At 50.0% G+C, this 20807-nt stretch overlaps 1 protein-coding gene across 2 annotated transcripts in view; it reads left to right on the plus strand.

The window, feature by feature from the left end:
- The window catches only part of LOC122391551 (transcription cofactor vestigial-like protein 2), a 22869-nt gene extending 13974 nt beyond the window's left edge, over positions 1-8895 (plus strand). For both annotated transcript variants that reach the window (XM_043385590.1, XM_043385592.1), the window contains exons 3-5: positions 6829-6984; positions 7393-7719; positions 8149-8895. In XM_043385590.1, coding sequence (XP_043241525.1) covers positions 6829-6984; positions 7393-7719; positions 8149-8204 — 539 coding nt within the window. In that variant the 3' untranslated portion in view covers positions 8205-8895. The remainder of the gene's footprint in view (positions 1-6828; positions 6985-7392; positions 7720-8148) is intronic.
- Positions 8896-20807: the final 11912 nt, after the last annotated feature.

Here is a 20807-nt window from a genome sequence, read left to right on the forward strand (position 1 = left end):
CTCAAAAACGGCAAAATTTCAAACGCCGCTAACATCTTCATTTTTAAGGGAATCAAGACGTAGCAAAAAGGTTATACGTGATTCTACTTTGTCTATCAAATGGCTATCTCGGTTTTTTGAAAATTTTGGATTTTGGCCCAAATTTTTCCAAAAAACTGACTTTTTTGGGAAAATAATTATAAAATCCAAAATTTTGAGTGTATCGAGAAAACCGGAATATATGTCAGAGAAGTGGTCTATGTGCACCTACATATCAATTTTCAAAAGCATTGGTTCAAAAATGTGGGAGTTATTTCAAATTTTATGACGTGACGACACACAATTTTTTTTTTTAATATTTATTTGAAGTTCTAGACCTCGTACAGAAACAAAAATAGCACCATTCGATTCGCCGTGAAAACCTACATCAGATAGACACCTTTTTAGGCCTTAACAACCAACTTCAAAATTTGACCTCACTTGACCTGACCTTGACCTGACCTTGACCTGAAATTCATCCAGAGGTGGTCCATATCACTTATTGAGTGTGCCTATTGAATTCTATGAATAAAATGACCCATAAAACATGTGTCGCACATGCCCTTTCTATATTTTGTTTTTGGTGACCTGACCTGACCTGACCTGACCTTGACCTTGACCTTTGAATGGTATTGTATGCAATGAATATTGTCTTGGTAGCCTAAGAACACGTTTTGGGCAATCAGTCTCAGTCCATGACTCCATTCTTCGGCAACTACGGTGCAAGGCCGATACTGTAGAAACTTGCAATTTGTACCCTTGACCTGACCTTGACCTTGACCTCAAACTTTAAATTAAGTACATGTTTTTAGTTGTTCGTGATGAGATCTTTCGATTGGCGTTTGAATTTTCCAAATCGGACCATTAGTTCGGGAGATAACAGGGGGGGGGGGTAAAATTTACACCCCCCCCCCCCAGCCCCGCGCGTTCGGCTAAAGACACCAGCCCCGCGCGGGTTAATTGTGCTTTTCACTATTCGCAATAGACATTAAACGAGTTCTTACATGAAATGTGGTATCCACAACTACGTGTTCATACAGTGACGACCCACGACTGTGACCTGTGAGTGTTGGGTGTCATTGCATTTGATGGCATAAGTTTAATAATGCTTTCTTTCTTTCCGCAAATGCTCGTAACTAGGTAACATGATGACCCATTTGCCATTCTTAGGAATACCCTTTATGGCTAACAACATTGATTACAGTAATTCAAGGTCTCAGGCCAAATTCCTTGATATTCACCGTTACATAACAAGAACGGTCTACAACTAATGCTAAAGTGCTCAGTAAATAGCCCCTTCTACCGTTTGTTTATCATCTGTACAAATACTTGACCTTCTCTCGCACCTTCCCCAGCCAGCAATCCCACTCCGTTCCCGATCGGGTTTTTCGGACTCAGCCCGCACCACCCCGATCGGGACCGGAGTGGGACAGCATTGGGAAATGAGACACTTTGTACGGGCTGGAACGGTCCGGATATCCCAACCTACCCCGCACGGTCGGTTGGGAGATCCCGCACGTATCCGGACCGCCTTATGACGTTTTAACAAGCGCTTAACTCCGATCCCGATCGGGATTCCCCAAATCTCCCCGCACAACCGGTTCGGAAATCCCGCACGCATCCGAACCGCCTTATGGCATTTTAACAAGCGATGCACTCCGATCCCGATCGGGATGTCCCAACTCGGCCCGCACGGCCGGTTCGGGAATACCGCAGGTATCTGGCATATTAACCGCAGTCTTATAACCGCAGATTGCTGTTATGCAGATGCGACCACTTTGCTTGCGCCACCGCATCCCCTCGCCTCTTCATTATTCTCCAATTCAACCTTTATAATGCCTGCACGACAAAATGAATTACATTGGACACTGAAATATATTCACAAATTTACTGGTTGCACACAGGTCAAATTTTTACAAATTCACAGCCTGGCCAGCACATTCGTGGCGTCAGCCAACATCTTAGCGCCGCTGCAAGGCGCTGGCACAGCGAACTCACTTCCGGTGTTCACAGTCATTTTAGCAGGCCTGCGCCTTGTTCGTGTCGGCTCCTCTGCGGACAGTGTGTCCGTGTGCCGTCACGGGCTTCAGAGAGCCACCGCGAAACTATGTAGACGGCTGGCATCTGGTCGGGCGGTTCACCACTGTGCGAAGAGAGCATCTGAAAATGACCAAGAGGTAATTAATCAAAGTCTGGGACACACTAAAAATCACTAAGAAATAACCCACATCTGACATTTCACATGGTATGCCTGGTAATTCAGGTTTCAAGCCTTCAATGCAACCAACGACACTGGACAATGAGACCAAACATCTTCTGTCCATGATAACTGATCAAACATGCGACAGCACGAGTGTAATTCACATGCCGTACAACCACAACGAACATAAAATTTATATTACCTATAGCTTTCCCGCTCCCTACATCACGGATGAAGTGTGCACTATACTCACCCTGTTCTCAAAGACGGACTGATTTCCCTGCAACGACAACAGTTGAACCGACCGCTTGCTAGAGCCAGTTCAAAAGCAATATCCTAAGGCAGCAGCTCTATGGAGGGATCGACACTTGACCAACGCGGCAGCTAGACTGGCCGCTGCGCTCAGAGGACGCGTCTGCCTGCACGCGGCCCATCTGATTGCTTTTCCAGGCTTTCTGGGCCACCGGATATGGTGCCCGAAGCGCCTTCTCAGATCGGTTGGGATAACAACGTAAATCACAAGCCTGTCTTAACATGGGATTCGATTGGGCTATCCGTACCGCGTCCCAACCGATTAAACATGCGGTCCGGAAATTCCGAGTCGCCCCTACCGCCGGCCATCGAGGTCCGGTATCGATTGGGACAACCCAAGCCTACCCAACCCGGTAGGGACAAGTCGGGACATCCGGAGCCTATCCCGACCGTCCCCAACCGCATCCCGGACGAATTGCTGGCTGGGTTCACTGCCCGCTCCCGCTCCTCCCGAGCCTTCAGTGGCAGATTTGCGGTAATGCCGGCACGCTAATTGCCCCCGTCGTGCGCCATTGACTTCGTCGCCGTCAAAACTACGCCGAGCATTTTGAGAATTGTCACTGGCTGACAAAAACTGGTAGCGGTAACAGCCGTCGGCCCATGTGTGCTATGCGCTGCCCGGCGCGTCGTGGCATAGTTGTAATAATTGACGGTCAGCGGCAGTCGACAGGCAACTTCCTGCGGACGGCTGGCGTAGGACAGGGCAAGAGCACATGGTCGGTGACGTGACCTTTCGCTGGGACTAGTAGCGGCGCCCGCCGAAGGTTCTACGCTAGTTGCTTGGCGACAGACAACAGGCGATGGGTAAGGTTTGTCGCTAGATGCGCGGCGGATGGTGGACGGTGGACGGTGGAGTGCCGTCGCGAAGCTTGCTTTGTAGCCGCATTCCTGGTGTCTATCTGCCCAGCATAGCGACAAGCGAGCCAGTCAACGGGCAGGGGCTGCCGGCGCTGTCAGGCGGGCGGACGTCTTGCTTACAGACAGGCCGGTCGTCCGTCCAAATATTCGGCTACTTTACCAGTTTTCTGCTGTCAGATTATCCAGCTGTTATTGTATCCAAACACTGAGATACTTGACTTTTGAGTGTCTTTTGCATTCGTCTGAGCTAATTAGTTGGCTGATCTGCCATCCAACAACGCAGATATCCAATACAATCGTAAATATTGTCAGTTGAACGGATACGCCTCTATAACGACAAGTATTAATTTAATTCTGCCTACATCGATCCACCTAACCGATTTCGAGACTACGAGGCAAGGTCGAGACTCGTATTCCCGGGCAAGGTCGCGACCTGTGAAACATGTGACCCCACTCCTGACCCCGCCCCAGCCCCCCCCCCCCCCCCTCCGCCGTGGGCGGTGGAACTCGTCGCGTCCTCTGTGCCGCGCACGGTAGCCGGTCTGCAGGGGGCGTGACTCATACGACGGCAGTGGTCGGCGCCGGCGGCCTCTTTGATCTCGGAGCGCTGCCGTTGCAGGCCATGGGAGAGGAGCGGCGCCGTTTAATCTCACCGCTCGGCGGCGCGGTGGCACGTGGAACAGGCTGACGGACAGACGGACAGGACAGACGGACAGACGGGCGGACGGACAAGACAGACGGATAGACGAACTTCGGAACAGTCTGACTGACAGACGGATAGACGAACATCGGAACAGTCTGACTGACAGACGGACAGGCGGACAAACGGACAGACGGACGGATAGACAAGACAGATAAGACGGGCAGACGGGTAGACAGACGGACAGTGGAATGGTCTGACAGACGGACAGACTGACGGACAGACGGACAGTGAAACAGGTTGACGGACAGACGGATAGACGGACAAGACAGGGAGATAGACGGTGAGACGAACTGACAAGACAGATAAGACGAGCAGATAGATAGACAGAGGGACAGTTGAGCAGCCTGGCTGACAAACGGACAGGCGGACAGGCGGACAGACAATCAGGCAAACAGACAAGATGGACATACAAGAAAGATAATACGGGCTGACAAGACATACAATATAGACGGACAGACGGACGAGCAATTGCTGCAGAAGACGATGAAGTAAGGTGCGGATAAATAGGTACTCAGTTGGACAGGCAGACCAGCTACCTGACATATGCAGACAAACATTTCCATGGTCCATAAAGCACACAAACACGCTTCGTTCTGACGCAAGGAACGGGATTAGCGTCAAATTGCTTCTAGTCTGCGATTTCGAGCTGTTTGAAGCATTGGCGTTCCATGTTATAATTGTATACCATATAAGATGACATTTGCCATAAAGTGGTCGTTGTCGGTGACAAAGATTTGCGACACATCCATGTCAGGTCAGCTTATAAATCGGCTGAATGAAGACAGGTGTTTTGAAGCCTACGATGAATGACGATCGACTCCACCTTCTATTTAATATTCCGTTCTCGTAACACCCCGTGTACAAAGCAGAAAAATGGATTAAATCCATGGATTAGTACCTACAGGTTGTTCGCATGCACAAGCGTAATGAACATTTAATTGCCAAACGCGATCATACACTACAACGTTACCGCAAGAGACCACAGGTATTTCTCGTTAGGTTAAACTCATTTGTCAGAGGAAGCATTTTAAAATCAGTCCGGGGTACTGAGATCATTTCGTGATTTCAGTTCAGCTTTGCCGTTACCTGTTAGTCACCATATCCTTTGTTGCTTCAATTTGACAACTGTTCTCTGTAATTCGCTGGCATGCAGTGCCTTCACGTGCCTTTAGTCTATTACAAAATATCTTTTGTATTGCTCGTAGGCACTGGCACAATTTTGTCGGTTGTATCTCCGCATTTTGATAAGTATTTTACGTTCTGCCACAAAATGAAAAAATCAGACTCACCAGTCACCACTGTTCCCGACAGTAAAACGTACAGAATTTTGCCGGAGAAACCACGTCCTCTATTGCCCACTCTGGCTAATTTTAAGTTCAAACGCGCGATTGAGCGGGCTGTAAAACGAAAAAAAACTATGTATTACGTTGAAGGCCCACCTGAATGGCCAACTTATGAGGCTTCTCCTAACCCTAATCCTTGCCGGCATCTGCCGCTGCTCCCGATGTTGCCCCCAATACTGCTCCCGACATGCTGCTTCTCTGTACCTTCCCCAGAACTGCGTGTGCTGAGCGGTGTCATAAGGGTCGGGCTGCGAGGGGAGGGAGGAGAGCTGTCGTCCCAGCCGGGACCAGGCCGGGACAGTAGATCATGCGTCTGCCGCGGGGAGGCCATGTCCCGGACACATGTGGGCTGGGCCATCCATCAGGGTCGGGCCCGGGGTGCGCGAGGCGGGAGCGCTCCCCTCCGCGGCCCTCCCCGCTTCCCCGGACTCGTTCAAACCAGACACCCACCCCAGTCAGACTCCGGCCGCAAACACACACGCGTGTCGTCCCCACACAGCCGCACGGCCTCCCCATGTATTTACTCCGTGGAGCGAGCCTCGGATTTGGGCCTGAACTAATTTTGGGTACCCGTAATGCCATTTCTGTACATAATTTTCTCAGCAATGTGTCATAGTAGTTGCCTGGCACGTCTGGTAATGCTCGTTGCTGTTTCTTTGCTTCCTTCCATTTTCTGAATTTCCCCTCGATTTAGCTCAGTCATATTCCACCCGTCAATTCCTATGTGACCCTCTCATCAATTTCTGTCTCTGTTCGTGGTAACGGAAAACCACCGCAATTATCTGCCGCGCGGGCCGGTCGATTTCGTAGGACCTGAGTCGGCCCAGTCGGCGCCGAATGGCTGTCTAGTGCCGGCTCAAGTGGTTTATTGCCCCAGGGGATTAGAGCTCAGAGAAAATGGCGTCGGTATTCCGGCGCGCCGAGGGGCTATCTATCGCAATGATTGATGACTGCAGTGGAGGTGGGCGCCCACAAAATGGCGATGGCAATATCCCGATATCGCAGTTATAGCGTGCGCACTGCGGAATTGTAGCCTTGGTATGTGGATTCTGCGTTATATCTGCGTCCTGCGAGTTGTTGGGAACGATTACTGACGGACTCGACGAGGAAAAAAACTAGGTCTAAGATAGTTATTAGTTACTTGGTTGTCTCTTGTCTGTATGTGACGATTGACGTCCAGGATGTGAAGTATTGACGGACAATGTGGCAGAAATCCAAAATAATTTCTCAAAACGACGATGAGCGCTACATGGCTTTCCTGCTAGTTACCTAAATATCACCCTGCTAGTTGTATATCGCCATGACAGATGCGATGCGATCTCCCCAGTATTGACTGTGACTGTGCATTAGAGGTGTTGTTTGCTAACACCACTTTCTGCTTCTATTTCTTTCAGACAATTTGCCGATGACTCAGCGGAATTTACCGGCGTCTTTCTGGAACAGCGGCTACCACAGTCGATCCACGGCGACATCAATAGGTCACGGCGGGGGTCACGACCTCTACAGCGACCCGTACCACTCGTCAGCACTACACGGCCTGCATCAATCTGGTGGGTGTTTGAGTTGAGTCGAGGCAGAGCCCGAAGGTAGAGGCAAAAAGCGCAACGAATTATATCAGCTTGTTTTCTATGCGTGCTGTATTATATATATATATATATATATATATATATATATATATATATATATATATATATATATATATATATATTTAGCAAAATGCCGTAAGATAGGTAACGCTCTGTACAATGTTTTGCCGTGAGTAGAATCATTACCTTCTGAAGTCGTTAATGGTCACGGACTGCGTAGGAAATACTTGTGATATCCGTAGCCAAACTCTTGCCTGCTTTTTTACATGCCCAAAACAAAATTCTGAGTCGTCTTTGCCTCCATAGCGAAATCAAGGCCGTGTGTACCAACCACGCACCGCCGAATAACACACTTCTCCTCTCCCCTCTCAGCGGACCCGTGGCACTACGCGCTGGCCACGCAGGCAGCGGGGTACCCTGCGCGTGACCTGGCCGGCTACGGCAGCAGCACGGCCGGCGTAGCCGCCGCCGCCGCCGCGCGCTTCAACGGCTACGGCCCCCTGTTGTTCCCATCCGGCTCTCGGCTACCCACCGCCGGACAGTCAACCAAGAGTGAATGGGGCGCCGCCCGGGGCTACTCAGATGTTCCTCCCGAGCTGGGTGCACACCCGCACCCGCACCCACACGCGCACCCACACGCACACCCGCTGGACCCGGGCTTCGGGGCCGGCGCGGTGGGATATGGCAATGGTTTGACAGGTGAATGAGGCCTGAGGGTCGGACATTGATCGGGCTGGTAGTGGCGGTGGAGAGCACTGAGTGGCTCATTATTTAGTAGGTAGTTGTCTGTCAGGTGACGCGCAAGGTCTTGTTTCATGTGCCTAGCTAATTTGAAAATGCTTCAGTCAATAATGGAACACTTTTCAGAGCAAAATGCGGCCTATTCAGAAGTAAATTGTCGGTGCAAAGTAATTGTTTACTGATGAATGAGCTTTCAATAAGTACAATGCACCAATCTGCTCTGCTCCGTGACTCACTGGAATTTTATGCAGTGTCTCGTTTTTACATAACTTGCCTTTTCTCTTTTTTCCACGCTCTTTTGCCTACACTTAACAGTAGGGGAGCATCCATGTGTCCCTCACCTCCGCTTTTATAATGCTTACCCATCTCATCCGTATCGTCCGGCAGGTCTGGAGTCGTCCCTGCACGCGGCAGCCGGCGGCAAAGACTCCTACTGGCTGTAGAGCTCCGGCGCCGCGGTCCCATCAAGACCCCGCACCGGTGGCTTAGCTCACCTGGCATTCAAATCAAAATGGCGGCCGGCTGGGTCAGCCCCGTCCGCCGCACGCCGGCCGCCGGCCGGTGCGGGAACCCAGTCCAGTGCCTTGGCGCCGCGAGATGTGTGTGCTGAGGATCGCTGCCGTACGTTTTCTGTACGCTGCCGACACGTTGTTCATGTTGCTGTTTGGATGTTTTGTTTCATCACGTGTGTTGTCGAACAGAGAAGGTTTCGAGAGTTGACCGATGTTCGATAGCTGGATGAAAGATGGTGCTATGTTCTGAATGGAGATGATTTTGTAGAAATCACCTGTCTGCAGCTTATCATGTCCATCACAGCACACTGGCACCTAATTGTGAGCTTCATTCAGGTCACCGTGAGCGGTGTTTCGATGTACAATGTATCGGTGGTTAGTCATTTGGACGTGCGCCTGTCGTTGACGCCATGGAGTTGGGTGCTCTCTGATCTGTCTCGCTGAGAAGCTCCGACGCGCTCTGCGTGGTGTGAGATGCGCTCTGTCAGTGTTAAGTATTTATTATTTGTGCTGTGGGAGAGGCGGCATGAACTGAACAATTATAGATACGTATTCAAGTTGTGTTTTATCATGTTCGATTGATCATTTAGCTAGAATGGAAATAAATGCTGCAAAATATGAAGCTTTTGGCGGTTTTGGTTTTTCTTTATTAAGGCTATGCAAGGACATTTTTCATCGTCAGAAGCCAGACGGGCGCACATCGCACACTTCAAACTTTAGAGGGACAACAAAAAAGGCGAAAAAAGTATCTGCAGTTAAATTTACAGTGCACGCTGTTTCTCAAGAAGAAAAGTTATCTGCATTGCAAATAATAAAAGCGGAATGGATCTACATGAAAATCATGGCAGGGCCCTGTCAAGCAGCTGTAGCAAGCCCTTTTCGTTTTGAGAGGTTATTTTTACCCAGGACGTCGGGCGATGCTCCATGAAGTGGATGAAACGCTCGATACGGGTCTATGCAATCCACAGAAACGTTACAGTCCTAAGCCTATATATATGGCGTTGGTCCTAAGGAGAAATATTGGATGCCTATTTCCAGGACAATTCCCTGCGGCCTGCTTGTTATACGATACAGTTTTAAATCGCGTGATAGCAAACTTTCTGTCTATACGTAGGTATTCATCGTTTGCCAGGCTCTCTTTCAATTTGCTTTTGTTTTGGCTGTCTTTTGTCATGCAGTTAAAGGCTTTGGTTAGGCGGAGCTGAGTTTATTTTGGAGATGCATTTACGCTTCTTTACTTATAACATGCACTCAACATTACATAGCATGTTCTTGGCTGCTAAAAGCTCCGCTGTAATTCATGAAAGAAAATCCATGATACATTTTCCAGACTGTTACATTCACTCACCCGCGAAATGTTCCAGTAGTGTTTTCGGGGCTGTTGCGATAAATGACCCGGCCAACGAGCAAGCCAGCTCGCAATAAGGGTAGGTAGTGTATTGAGGTCGCATTTCAAAAGATAACATTCCTATGGCGCTTGCCAGCAGTCAGCTTCACTATCTGCACTGGAAATAGCTTTTACATTAATGGAAAACGTAGATAAAACGTTGAAATCAAATTCTTTTCTTAGTATATTTACGAGTACCCGACAGAATAAGAAATAAAAATAACGAAACAAACCTCGCACTTCATAAAGCTCGGCCGGAGTCAAAGCGCATTCCAGACGACCCTTCCCCGAGCGTCTGAGTTGTGACGTCACTGGCCCGACGTGCCGCTCCGCCGAGACAATGTCGGCGTCACGGCCTGGCGCGGCTTGCCATCGAGCGTGACCTGGCCCGGGTCAGACGGCGTCCCGGCCACTCCGCGTCTCGGAAGGCCACATGAAAGCCGGCGGCGCCCGAGCGCGCGCGGCGCCGTATTCTTCTTCTATTTTGGTTCCTCAATCCCTTACCGCTCCTGGTGGACGCTCGGTAAATAACAAACCGAGTGTGTAAGAGAGCGGCCGCCGTCGTTTGGCCGGCTGGTCGGGCGCCAGCCGAGCCCCGCGGCGCCGTCTGCCCCGGTCCGCCCGAGATGGCGGCACGATAACGCGGCGCTGACCGAAACACGACTCACGGCCGTCGCCGCCGCTGTCTCTCCGAAATGCCGCCGAAACTCCGAAATGGCTCGTCCCGCCCGAGACGTGGGAATCGCCGGATCCGGAGACGTTCTCACACACAGGAATTGGACGCATTCTGGGCAGGTGGACGGAATCTCCGATGCGGGAAGGCGGCCGTAAAGTGAGCGTCGCCGGCGGCGGCGGCGGCCGGCGTGGGAACGTCGACCGCCGCCGTCGGCAACGGCATCGCTGCAATGTGGTCGGACGGCCGGCGGCAAAACCGGCGACATGTTTGGGCACATGCAGTCCGGTCCGACCGGGTCGGGTCAAGTCACGGCGCACCCGGCCGGAGCCGAAGACGGGGGCGGGTCAGACGGCTCTGCGAACCGCCTCCCGACCGGGCCGGTCACCGGACATGAGCACCTCTGTCAATCACTGCGAGCGAGGGCCGTCTCAGCGAGTCGCCGCCACCGTGGGAGCGACTAGCAGCGCTGGAGGGAAAGCTTCCGCTCGAGACGGATATTTTCACCCCACGCATGCGGCGCGCACTCCCCAGTGCGAAGAATGAATAGGAATGAGTTGGATTCCGCTGGTTTTGTAATGCCACTGCGTTGATGACTTCCTGAGAGAGAACAGTGGCATGGGGCACCAAAATATGCGTTAAGCAATAGCTCCATGCAGGAGGTAATTTAATTAACTTTTTATCCGTCGGCCTGATGGCTGGGATTCCGTCTGATGTCAATTCTGGAGCTAAGATTGTTATAAGAGTTGCCTGAATTCATCCTTCGTTCAACTTTATGAGAAGTACAGGACATTTTTAGCTGAAGTTTGGTTATATTGCCTGGTAGACGTTTCATGGAAAATAATGAAAGGCCGTAGTTCAGCGAGCGTACAAAGTATGTTCTACAAGTATTAGCAGCAGTGCCCTGACAGAGTTGGCAACTATGTCTAAAAATTGGCAGCGGGGATTGAAACGAAGTAACTTTGGCATCACCTGCTGTCAGGTCTGAACAAAGTGATAAGCTGGCAATGTCCCAGGATTGAGACATTTTCAGATCATATCACTTTTAATAAGCATGCTGCTAATTTTGGACATTAGAAGTTCAGTCTAAGATGAAAAATGTCATTGCCTATCACCTCGTCATATCAAGGATTATATCGCTAGCCAAACACTAACACCAGCGAATCTTCATTCCCTTTCCCCGTCACCACCAAATTCAAGCATTTTATGCATGACCAGAGTGGTTGAAGTGGCAACCTCATGATGACATCTACGTGCTGGTGCACTAAAAGACCAACTCCGTCCACGATCGCTCATCATTCACGGCATCCACAGCGCGTGTCTATGGCATCCAAGACATCCACCAGTTGACACCCGAATCGACACCCCCAAGTGGTCACTTTGGACACTCAAACCTCTTATAACCGTGTTGTATAGACTCTCAGAGACCGTTCGGCCTCCCACCGGGGCAGAAACACCGCGATCTCGCCCCGGACTACGGCATCCACTGAGGTGTCAGAGGCGCACATTTTGTGAATAGCTGGTGTGCGGGTGTTCGCGGGCCATGGTCAGCTAGGGACACATTTTGTGAATAGCTGAGAGGTGTGCGGTGTGTCCGGTGAGGGGGGGGGGGGTGTAGGGAAGGGCGTGCGTTGGTGACACGGTGCTGATGGTGAGAGGCGCAGAGCGCGCGGCCCGAGCATGCCGATCCGGCGAGGTGGGTAAATGAGTTGTCAGGGGCACGTCTGATGACTTTCAGCTGAAAACAGTTTGGTGTGCGTTTACCGTTTACCATCGCGTGTGATCGATAAAAATTTACGTTCCATGGGCAGCCGTAATTACAAATTTCGAATAATAGTAAGTGGGAAAAGAAGTTTAATCAGAATGATCAATTTGAGAGACGAAATTTATGTGTCTCATATGTTCCAGGTACATTTATATTTTCACGCATTCAATGGCGTTTACATTGATATTGTTTCGACATGAAGAATATGACCATTTTTGTATGTTCAGGACCATCTATAGCTAATGCTTGAGTGACGAAAGTCGTTAGTATATTATAAGACTATTTAATTTTTCAATATGTTCGCCAATGACGGAAATTGTCGGGTAACCAAACACAGAACAGCAGGGAAAAAGGTAAAAACCAAGGTCTTTTTTCACCGAACTTTTGCCGTAAGTGCATCTAAGGATCATGCCAAAACGCAAAAACACTGTACAAATAAACGTTAAACCCGCTACAAAACGGTAAAGAATCCGTGTATTCGGTCAAAAGGCTGATGTTCGTTTTCTTGTTACAAAATTCTGACAAAGCAAAATACTTATCGTGACAGCTTCGACAGAGATCTGACTAAGCAGCACTGAGTTACTTCAACAATCCTCACACAGTTTGCACAAAAACTTTGCCCAAACGTCCTAACAAGAGAGTAAATTAACCAATAGGCCTGGTTTTTCTCTCCGCTAAACGCAGCTGTCCCACGAAACAGAAACAATGCGAGCGCCACCAATTTGCCGTAAAAAGTAAAATCAACCGGCGCTTCTTGTGTGCGTTTCTCACATTGCGGCGTATCTTCATTAGCTTGTTAGACGCCGCCGGCGGCAGCGCCGCCAGGCCTGGCCACATAAATTAGCGCCAGCTATGCAATCCTCATTAGCTCTTAGCACTGTGAGACAAAAAATGCAGATTTATAGCGCCTATTGTGACGGAAATAGAAGACAACCGGCTGATCAGCAAAAACGCCGCGGTGGCAGTGGCCAGCTCGACGACTACGGCCTGACAGACGTCCCGATCGGCTGACAGACAAACTGCCGGCCACGCTGACAGACCGTGACAGACGGCTGGCGCGTGCCACACCGACCGAGCGCCTCTCTTTTACTGTCCTCTCCGCGCAGCCCTTCACGCACTGGCAGCAGTGTATGTGTGGGTTATTGCACGCGCGCTGTTTCTGGTATTTGGGGAGGCATCTTAGGTATTTCTGTCAATGGGCGCAGCATGGATATTGGTGTGAAGCACAGCATATCTTTCGTTATATTATGTAACGAAGATGAATGCTCAGATTGAGTTATGCATCTAGAAGTGTATTTTTATTTTGGTACGATCGTCAAAACTTGGCTACCTTTCTAAGTAGGGGAGAGTGGGGCAAAGCGGCCACCCGGGGCAAAGCAGCCACCCATCGTTTTAGCCCTTCATAGCTGGCGTCAGTTCCAATTTATGGTTCCCAATTATACTTCTCTTCACGGTCGTTCGAATGAGCCAGACCGGGGTTTCAGGCCCATCACCATTGTTCTGTGAAACACGGAAAAGCATTTCTTGCCAGGTTGCCAACTATGTTTACAATTTTTAAATGTTGTGTTATTCCATAACCGTTTGGAATTTTTATAAGCGTTCTTGGCCATGCATTGCATGGTTATCGTACATGTATTCTACCAATTTTAACCCTCGCCGGACCTATTGGTTTTCTACATACGCGCCGGCCGAGGGGGGGGGGCGGGTACGACCCCCCCCCTCGCCGTTTCGCCCCTGGTGGAGCTAGCGCGTCGCGGAAAAAACGAGCGTGTGCGCCGTTACGAGACGCAGAGATTGGTACCCGATTTTAAGGTCCTAGGTCAACCGGTGACCTCTGAGGTCAGGTCAAGTGCCCCAAGGTACGGTTCAGTTTTTGTTGAATAACTTCGCAAAAAACGGCCGCAGAGCGCCGATTTTGGCAGAATCTTGTTCGTCTCGCTCAGGCGCGTCGAATGATGTACTTTTTGTCCGGGTCAGGTCAACTTGGGGTGTTGACCTCAGGTCAAGGTCAGGTCAGCACCCCCAGGTCACGAAGTTGGTCGAAAGAGGTCATGTCGCATATCATTCGATTCGGCAGGTCTTCCTGAGTCCATTGGTGGCTTTCCCGACTCGCTAGCTTAATTTGATCAAGAGTTATTGACGAAAAACTAATATGACCTTGATGACGTCATACATGACGTCACGCAAGGTCAACATTGCAAAAGTGACGCATCTAACCTTGCAAGGAGTGCATCAAATCACGATTCTGTGTGCTTGAGATAGTTGGAGATCGTTCCCGGCGCCAGAATAGCAGTTTTCATTTTTCCCCATTGACTTATAATGGTGAGGTCACGAAAATGACCTGACCTCATATGACCTTTAGGAAAAATCCGAGATATACAAGTTGTGGGACTCATAATGGATACTAGATCCTGCAAGTTTCATTTCCCTGTGACATCTCCTCTGGCAGTGAGGGCGTTGCGAAGTTGCGACATCTGAAGACCGTGCAGAGGTTCACTTATGACGTCATAGGTCAGTGACCTGACCTGACCCAAAAATGCGGTTGGTGTCAAAAGATCCGGCTTGGATCAAAGGTCAGGTATGCCAAGTTTCAGCTCTCTATCGCCAGCGTGTTCGGAGCTATCGCGAAAAAACCCTATGGGGGGGCGGCACCCGCCCCGCCCCCCCTCGGCCGGCGAGGGTTAATGTTTTTTACCCCACTAATAGCTAAGCTGGAATATTTTTGTCTCGGTCGGTATACGCGGGGCAAAGTGGCCGGGGCAAAGTAGCCACCCCCAATTGGCCATAAGTTGTTTCCATCTGGATAAAAAACATTATTTATATTCAAATGTGTCGTCATGCATTCATCTTGGCCACTTTTCAGTTGCATGAGTTACCAAATAATGCAATTAAATGTTGTTTTTTTCATGAAAATCCTTTCTTTGTTTACCTACAGGTGGAAGATGATAAAGTAAACATCCATTCTCGCTTAACCTTGTCACCATCAAATACCCTAGTCGTACACGAGGCAACTATTTTGTTTCTCATATCGGGACTTGAGAAGACGCCGGTGGCCGCTTTGCCCCAGGGTATGGGGCAAAGTGGCCAATATGCATAGGTTTAAAGTTTTGTCAATATCTTTCATATGTGAACGCCTTTGGAAATAAAGGGATCACATTGGTATAGAAAGAATCTTTCCAAGTTTAAAAATCAAGCGCTGGCATCGTGAGAAGCGTTAGGGTGGCCGCTTTGCCCCACTCTCCCCTAGGTACCAGAAACTATTTGGAGTCGCTCATTTTTCAGTCACAATTTGTGCATTGCAACGATCTGATGGTACGTTGCTGAAGCACTAGGTACTGATAAATTGTCTGCATCACTACACTAAAACCACATTATGCTGAGATCAAAATTCGAGTCTCGACACTATCAACAGCGAATCTAGTGCCTATTTTTCATTTACGATTTTTATCACATACATTTCCACAACATCTCTCCGTCGGCTTAGTGTTGTCGCACCAGCGCACCGACCGCCACCCTCCCGTCCCGTCGACCCCGTCGGCCCGTCAGTCCCGTCCCGTCGGCCCCGTCGCTCCCGTCGGTGCCGTGGCCGCTTGTTTACGCCGCCGAGTGACAGTGCCGGACTATTTGGGTCCTGTGTAACGGATGGCGGCGACTATGAGTGGCGATAGAGGGCCGGAGGGTGTCACGGAGCGTCCGACGCCATCTGCGCGGGACCGACGCCAACCCCCCCCCCCTCACCCCCTCGGACCGTCACCGGAACATCGAGCCGTCACGCCCCGGGGTGACGCGGGCGTCACAGGACCCCGGGGCGGGGAGGTGCGTGACCTGGACAGGATGGCGGGGCTTCAGACTCACACAGCTGCGCCGACCGTACGAGTGTATTGGAGAACCAGACACATTTTTGGAAATAAACAGGCCTGCTATGTGAAGAACTTGCTGATTCTCACGTAGCTCATAAGAATTATGGAAGATAGCTTCCGCTCGAAGCAGATAAGTTCCGGAGAATGCTACTCTTCCTTGCAAAGAAAAACATGTTGCCAGAGCCCAGAAGAATAGTATATTCAAAATGCATTTCCGTCCGCAGTTTTGTGTGACCGGGTTTTCTTTTATGAATGTTATTTTTTTTAGGAGATCACTGATTAATTTTACAACAATCTCCTTTTTCCCCTCAGCCGCCTCAGTGAGATCGTGAGAGACACGCATCCGCTTCGGGCGATTGTTAAAATCATACGTCTTGATTAGTTTCATTTGTGAAATGTTTGGAATTCGCCAATCAGTTGTCTGTTCTTAGCACATTGTGTCATGGAAAATCAAAAGGACAATAACGAAATTCCTCGGATGCTTTCGACTTCCTTTAATTAAGTATCGCGTGGGGCTGAGCGGCTGAGAAAGTAATCGATCGTCTAATTCACATCAGCCCTCGGGTCTGTATTAGAGTGTTTGATGGGCAGGTACAGTACGATACGGATTTAGTATTGTAAATACCAACCACATAAAACGGATTGGGTTTTCGGGTATGTTCAGCTATGCTTGTGGGTGATGCCGCAGAACTCATAACGTTCCGGCGCAATCCAATCAACACCGAGTAATGAGCTGTACCTTTGAAAGGGTTCCAATCAGCTTTACCTCTTTCTGTCGGGATATTGCCCTGGCCGATGCATCCCAGGTGATAAGCTCCCGCAAATCGAGTTCGTCGGTTCCATTGTGGTTAGCCGTTGGCGGTAATCGTGCCACTCATACTGCCGCGATATTGCTTTCGTGCCCACTGCTCTGAACGGAGCGTTCTGCGTTTCTATGGCAACGAAACGACGCGACCGGGGGTGACCGCTCGTCTCCGCGCCACGGGGCGGCCTCCATTGATCTGCGCCACAATCGCCGTGCGTCGCAATCGCCGCTGATCTGGCGCGGCGCGGCGCGGGCGTGGCATCTATCTGGAGCGGCTGGGCGGCGGCAGGAGCGCCTGGCATGCGCAGCGCATCGCTCGCATTATCGGACGTCAAACAGAATCGCTTCACTGACCTGGTGCAAGGACTGGGGTGTGAGGCGGTGAGCGCAGGGCGCAGACCCCACCTGCGCCGCAGTAGGACGTCGCTAGACCTCCCGGGGATTTTGTCATGTTGCGCTGTTAAATCTACCTTAGCAGCGATGCAGGGGCCTTCGTGGCGGTGGCTTTGAGACGCTCTAGATTGTCGACAGATTCCTTTGTTTCGGCGCACATCTGAGGACAAAGTGACCTCACTTGGCCTCACCAGGACCATTTGCTGAGGCTAAATCAGTTTTGGCAGCAAAGCGCTTTTGTCTAGCTATGCGCTCGACCGTAACGGCGGCGACTCGGCGCCGGCGACGACGGTACGGCGCGACGGCGGCGGTGGCGACTGTGTCGTCGTCGTCGGCGTCGGCGGGGGCGGGGGCGGGGGCGGCGACGAGACAGCCACTGACGTATGGGGCGGCAGAGAGGGTGTCTGGTCGGCTGGCGGCGAGCCATACTCACCGCCACGACATCCCGCCGCGTCCCGGCTGTGTCCTGTCCGCTCCGGTAATGATTTTCCCATTGCCCCCAGCGAGCACGGAGCCAGTTCCGGCGGGTCACAGGTCAGTGCTCTGAGGAGCCGCAGGTCACTGCTCACAGGAGCCGCAGGTCAGCGGTTGGAGGGGCCGCCGGTGTCTGTCTATTGCTGCTCCCCCTGTTGAAGGGCGCTGCTCCGAGAGGGGAGGGAGGACACTAAGGGGAGGGACACCGGCCGGGTGGCAGCGAGGACACCGGGTGTCGCCAGTGATACACACCGGCGCACTAATTACCATGGATGTGGGAAAGTAAAGCAGGTCAGCTTCAAGAAGGCAAAACAGCTCATAGTCTTCATCTTCGCTTTGTCTTATTTCAGTTTTAGAAACTAACACAATTCTCTTCAGATATGTGCACCCTATGTGTCATTGACAGAAAAATATATAAATTATTACCTACATTCATCTTGAACTTGACACAGGATCGCTCTGCATTCAGCTTGTCTTGAGCTCAGTTTGCCAAGTTCTTAGTCGAAGACCAACACCATTACCAACAACTACCGCCTTCTACGTTCCGCTGCATAACATACAACTCTCTCCTCGGTGCCCCTTTCAGCGGATGTCTGGTTCGGTTCCTCCGTTCACAAATCATACAGCTGCCACAGATCTAACATTTCCTTCATAAATTACGGTAATTACTTCAAATAATGGGCCTAGTTGTGGGAGAATTAGGGGAAATCCTATCTGAGCGGCCGGTCTATTTTGGTCCATGTGCCACGGGGAGGGTGTGAGGGAGAGGGGGTAACGTGAGTGTGGTGTCACTCCCTTTTGCTGTGAAAGCATCTGGAGAGAAACATTAGCAGTGTTAACTATACTAACCGCATGGTGACGCGATAAATAAGCTAAGATGGTAATTATTGTGGCACGCAATAGCGTTGGGTTGCTGTTTTGGAATTGTTGATGTTTGTTTGTTTGTCTCAGCGGGTGGCGCATTGAAAAAGCCGACGGTAGGGGATGCTGGCAAAGGGAGCGACTCGACATGCTGCAGTAATTTAGAAGTTAAGTTTAGGCCATGTGGGAGACGTGAGCTACCGGACACATTATTCGCACTTTCTTCAATAGCTGCCGCTGCCCGTGACCCAGCCGTAGACTGTCCCCGGAATCTCGGGCCTGACGCCACTGTACCTTTGCAGTAGCCCAGCGAGATGCAGCAAAAATGCATGTTGAGCCCTTAAGAAGTCTAGCAGTAGGAATAAAAAATAACGATCATAAAGAAACGTAAAAATAGCAAAAAATAAATACCGGGACGAACCCTAGCAAGACATAAAACTGCAAGCGAAAACGGCATAGGAGTGTACCCGAAGGTTGTTTCTTCATTAGACAAACACTATTCTTTAGCATTGTGTTTTTCTATTGAAAAACAATCTGAGGGTGTTTCCATTTCGGGATAGGATTCGTGTTTGGTGCAGCGTATAAGGAGCATAAACGTATCTACAATGATGAACTTAAACGAAAATGCAGGGAAGAAAAACGAACGATAGAAAATGAGGAGAGAGAGAGAGAGAGAGAAAAAGAGAGAGAGAGGGTGAGAGAAAGAGAGAAAGAGAGTGAGAAAGGGAGAAAGAGAGAGGGGTTGAGAGAGAGAGAGGGGGTAGAGAGTAAGAGAAAAAAGGAAGAGAGAGGGAAGAGGAGAGAGAAGAGGAGAGAGAGAGAGAGAGAGAGAGAGAGAGAGAGAGAGAGAGAGAGAGAGAGAGAGAGAGAGAGAGAGAGAGAGAGAGAGAGAGAGAGAGAAGGAGGGAGGGAGACCGCAGAGGATATGGTTCCCCAATAATTGGTGGCACCGGAACTCGTCAATCAGCGGAGGAGCGGGCGGGGCGCCATCCATCCTCAGAGTGGAGAGCATCGGCCAGCCTGAGCAGTTTGGGAGGACTGGGGAAGGAAATTGGTGCAAGGGATATGGGGACAGCTAGGAAGCAAGGAGCAAAGGGACACGGGCACGGGATGAAGAAGGTAAGGTCTGTAAATTGTAAAGCAGAAAAGAAAGTCAGGTATTCTGACGGGAGGGAGTAAGTGGAGATGAGAAAAAGAAGGGAACTCTGAGGTGTGGCATAGGACGATAGGCGTTATCACAAGTGTATTCGCGGCCATTGGGGCGACGTAAGAAAAGAAGAAAACAACTGGCCCCAAGAACTTTAAATTATCAGTTAGCATGCACCTTTTCCTTGATATGTAGAGAATTTACCATTAATTGTTAGAGAAAATTGCATTTAAAATCTTCCATTTATGCTTTTTTCATCGTTTGCACAGTATGTTCTTTTACTAAGCTAGAAACACTAATTATAAATAGTTCCCGCATCATCAAGCCAACAATAGGAAAGGCTTGAAGTGAATACAATAATCTAAACGGTTTTGTAATCCATGTGAAGACACTTCTAAAATTGCCTGAAGAAAAATTTAAGGCAAAAGTTCAACTTTTTCACAAGACGGATGGCTATAAACCTATTCAACGTGTGACAACTCAGCCGGTATTTCGTCGCCTACAGCCCAGCTTTTCCTAGTGACCGACAGAGGCGCTGCTATCGATGTCCGCCCGTGCCGCCTAACGAAGCACAAATAAAACGAACAAGATATCAAGTAAGCTACCTATAATACCAAATTACCCTATCACTTTTCTAGAAAAAAAATCAAAGCAGATCAGAACACCTTCAGCTACTATCTTTTCCCAACCAGTGAAACTAATTTCGGTTACCTCCATCTCCAACTCGTTCCCTCCCTTCTCTATCGCCCTCCGGCACTCTGCCAGGCGATCTGACGGAGACAAAGCAGTGTCGGCGGCGGCAGACGACGTACGGAAATGCTCTCCATAGTCGATCGGCTTTTTCGCCGCCGCTGCCGGCCAGTGCACGGCTGCCAATGATCGTTAACATAGCGAGCGGTGAAATTATGAGCCCGATAGCGGACAACAGAATGGCGAGAATTTCGGCACACGCCGCGCCGGACCGCGACGCGAGGTTTTTGTTCGTTCGGTAGGAAGCAGATGATAGCGGTGGCAGTGCACGCGCCGACGCGGCTCGCCAATGAGCGTGTTGCCGAAAGACAAAAGCTGCGTCATTCAGCTACTTGTGTTTCTTTTACCATTCTTTTACCCATAACCTAACCATCACAAATGTGATTGAAACAAAAATGTCACTACTTTTATCAAAACAG

This window comes from Amphibalanus amphitrite, unplaced genomic scaffold, assembly GCF_019059575.1.
Source record: "Amphibalanus amphitrite isolate SeventyFive unplaced genomic scaffold, NRLGWU_Aamphi_draft 000444F_arrow, whole genome shotgun sequence".
Lineage (NCBI taxonomy): Eukaryota > Metazoa > Arthropoda > Thecostraca > Balanomorpha > Balanidae > Amphibalanus > Amphibalanus amphitrite.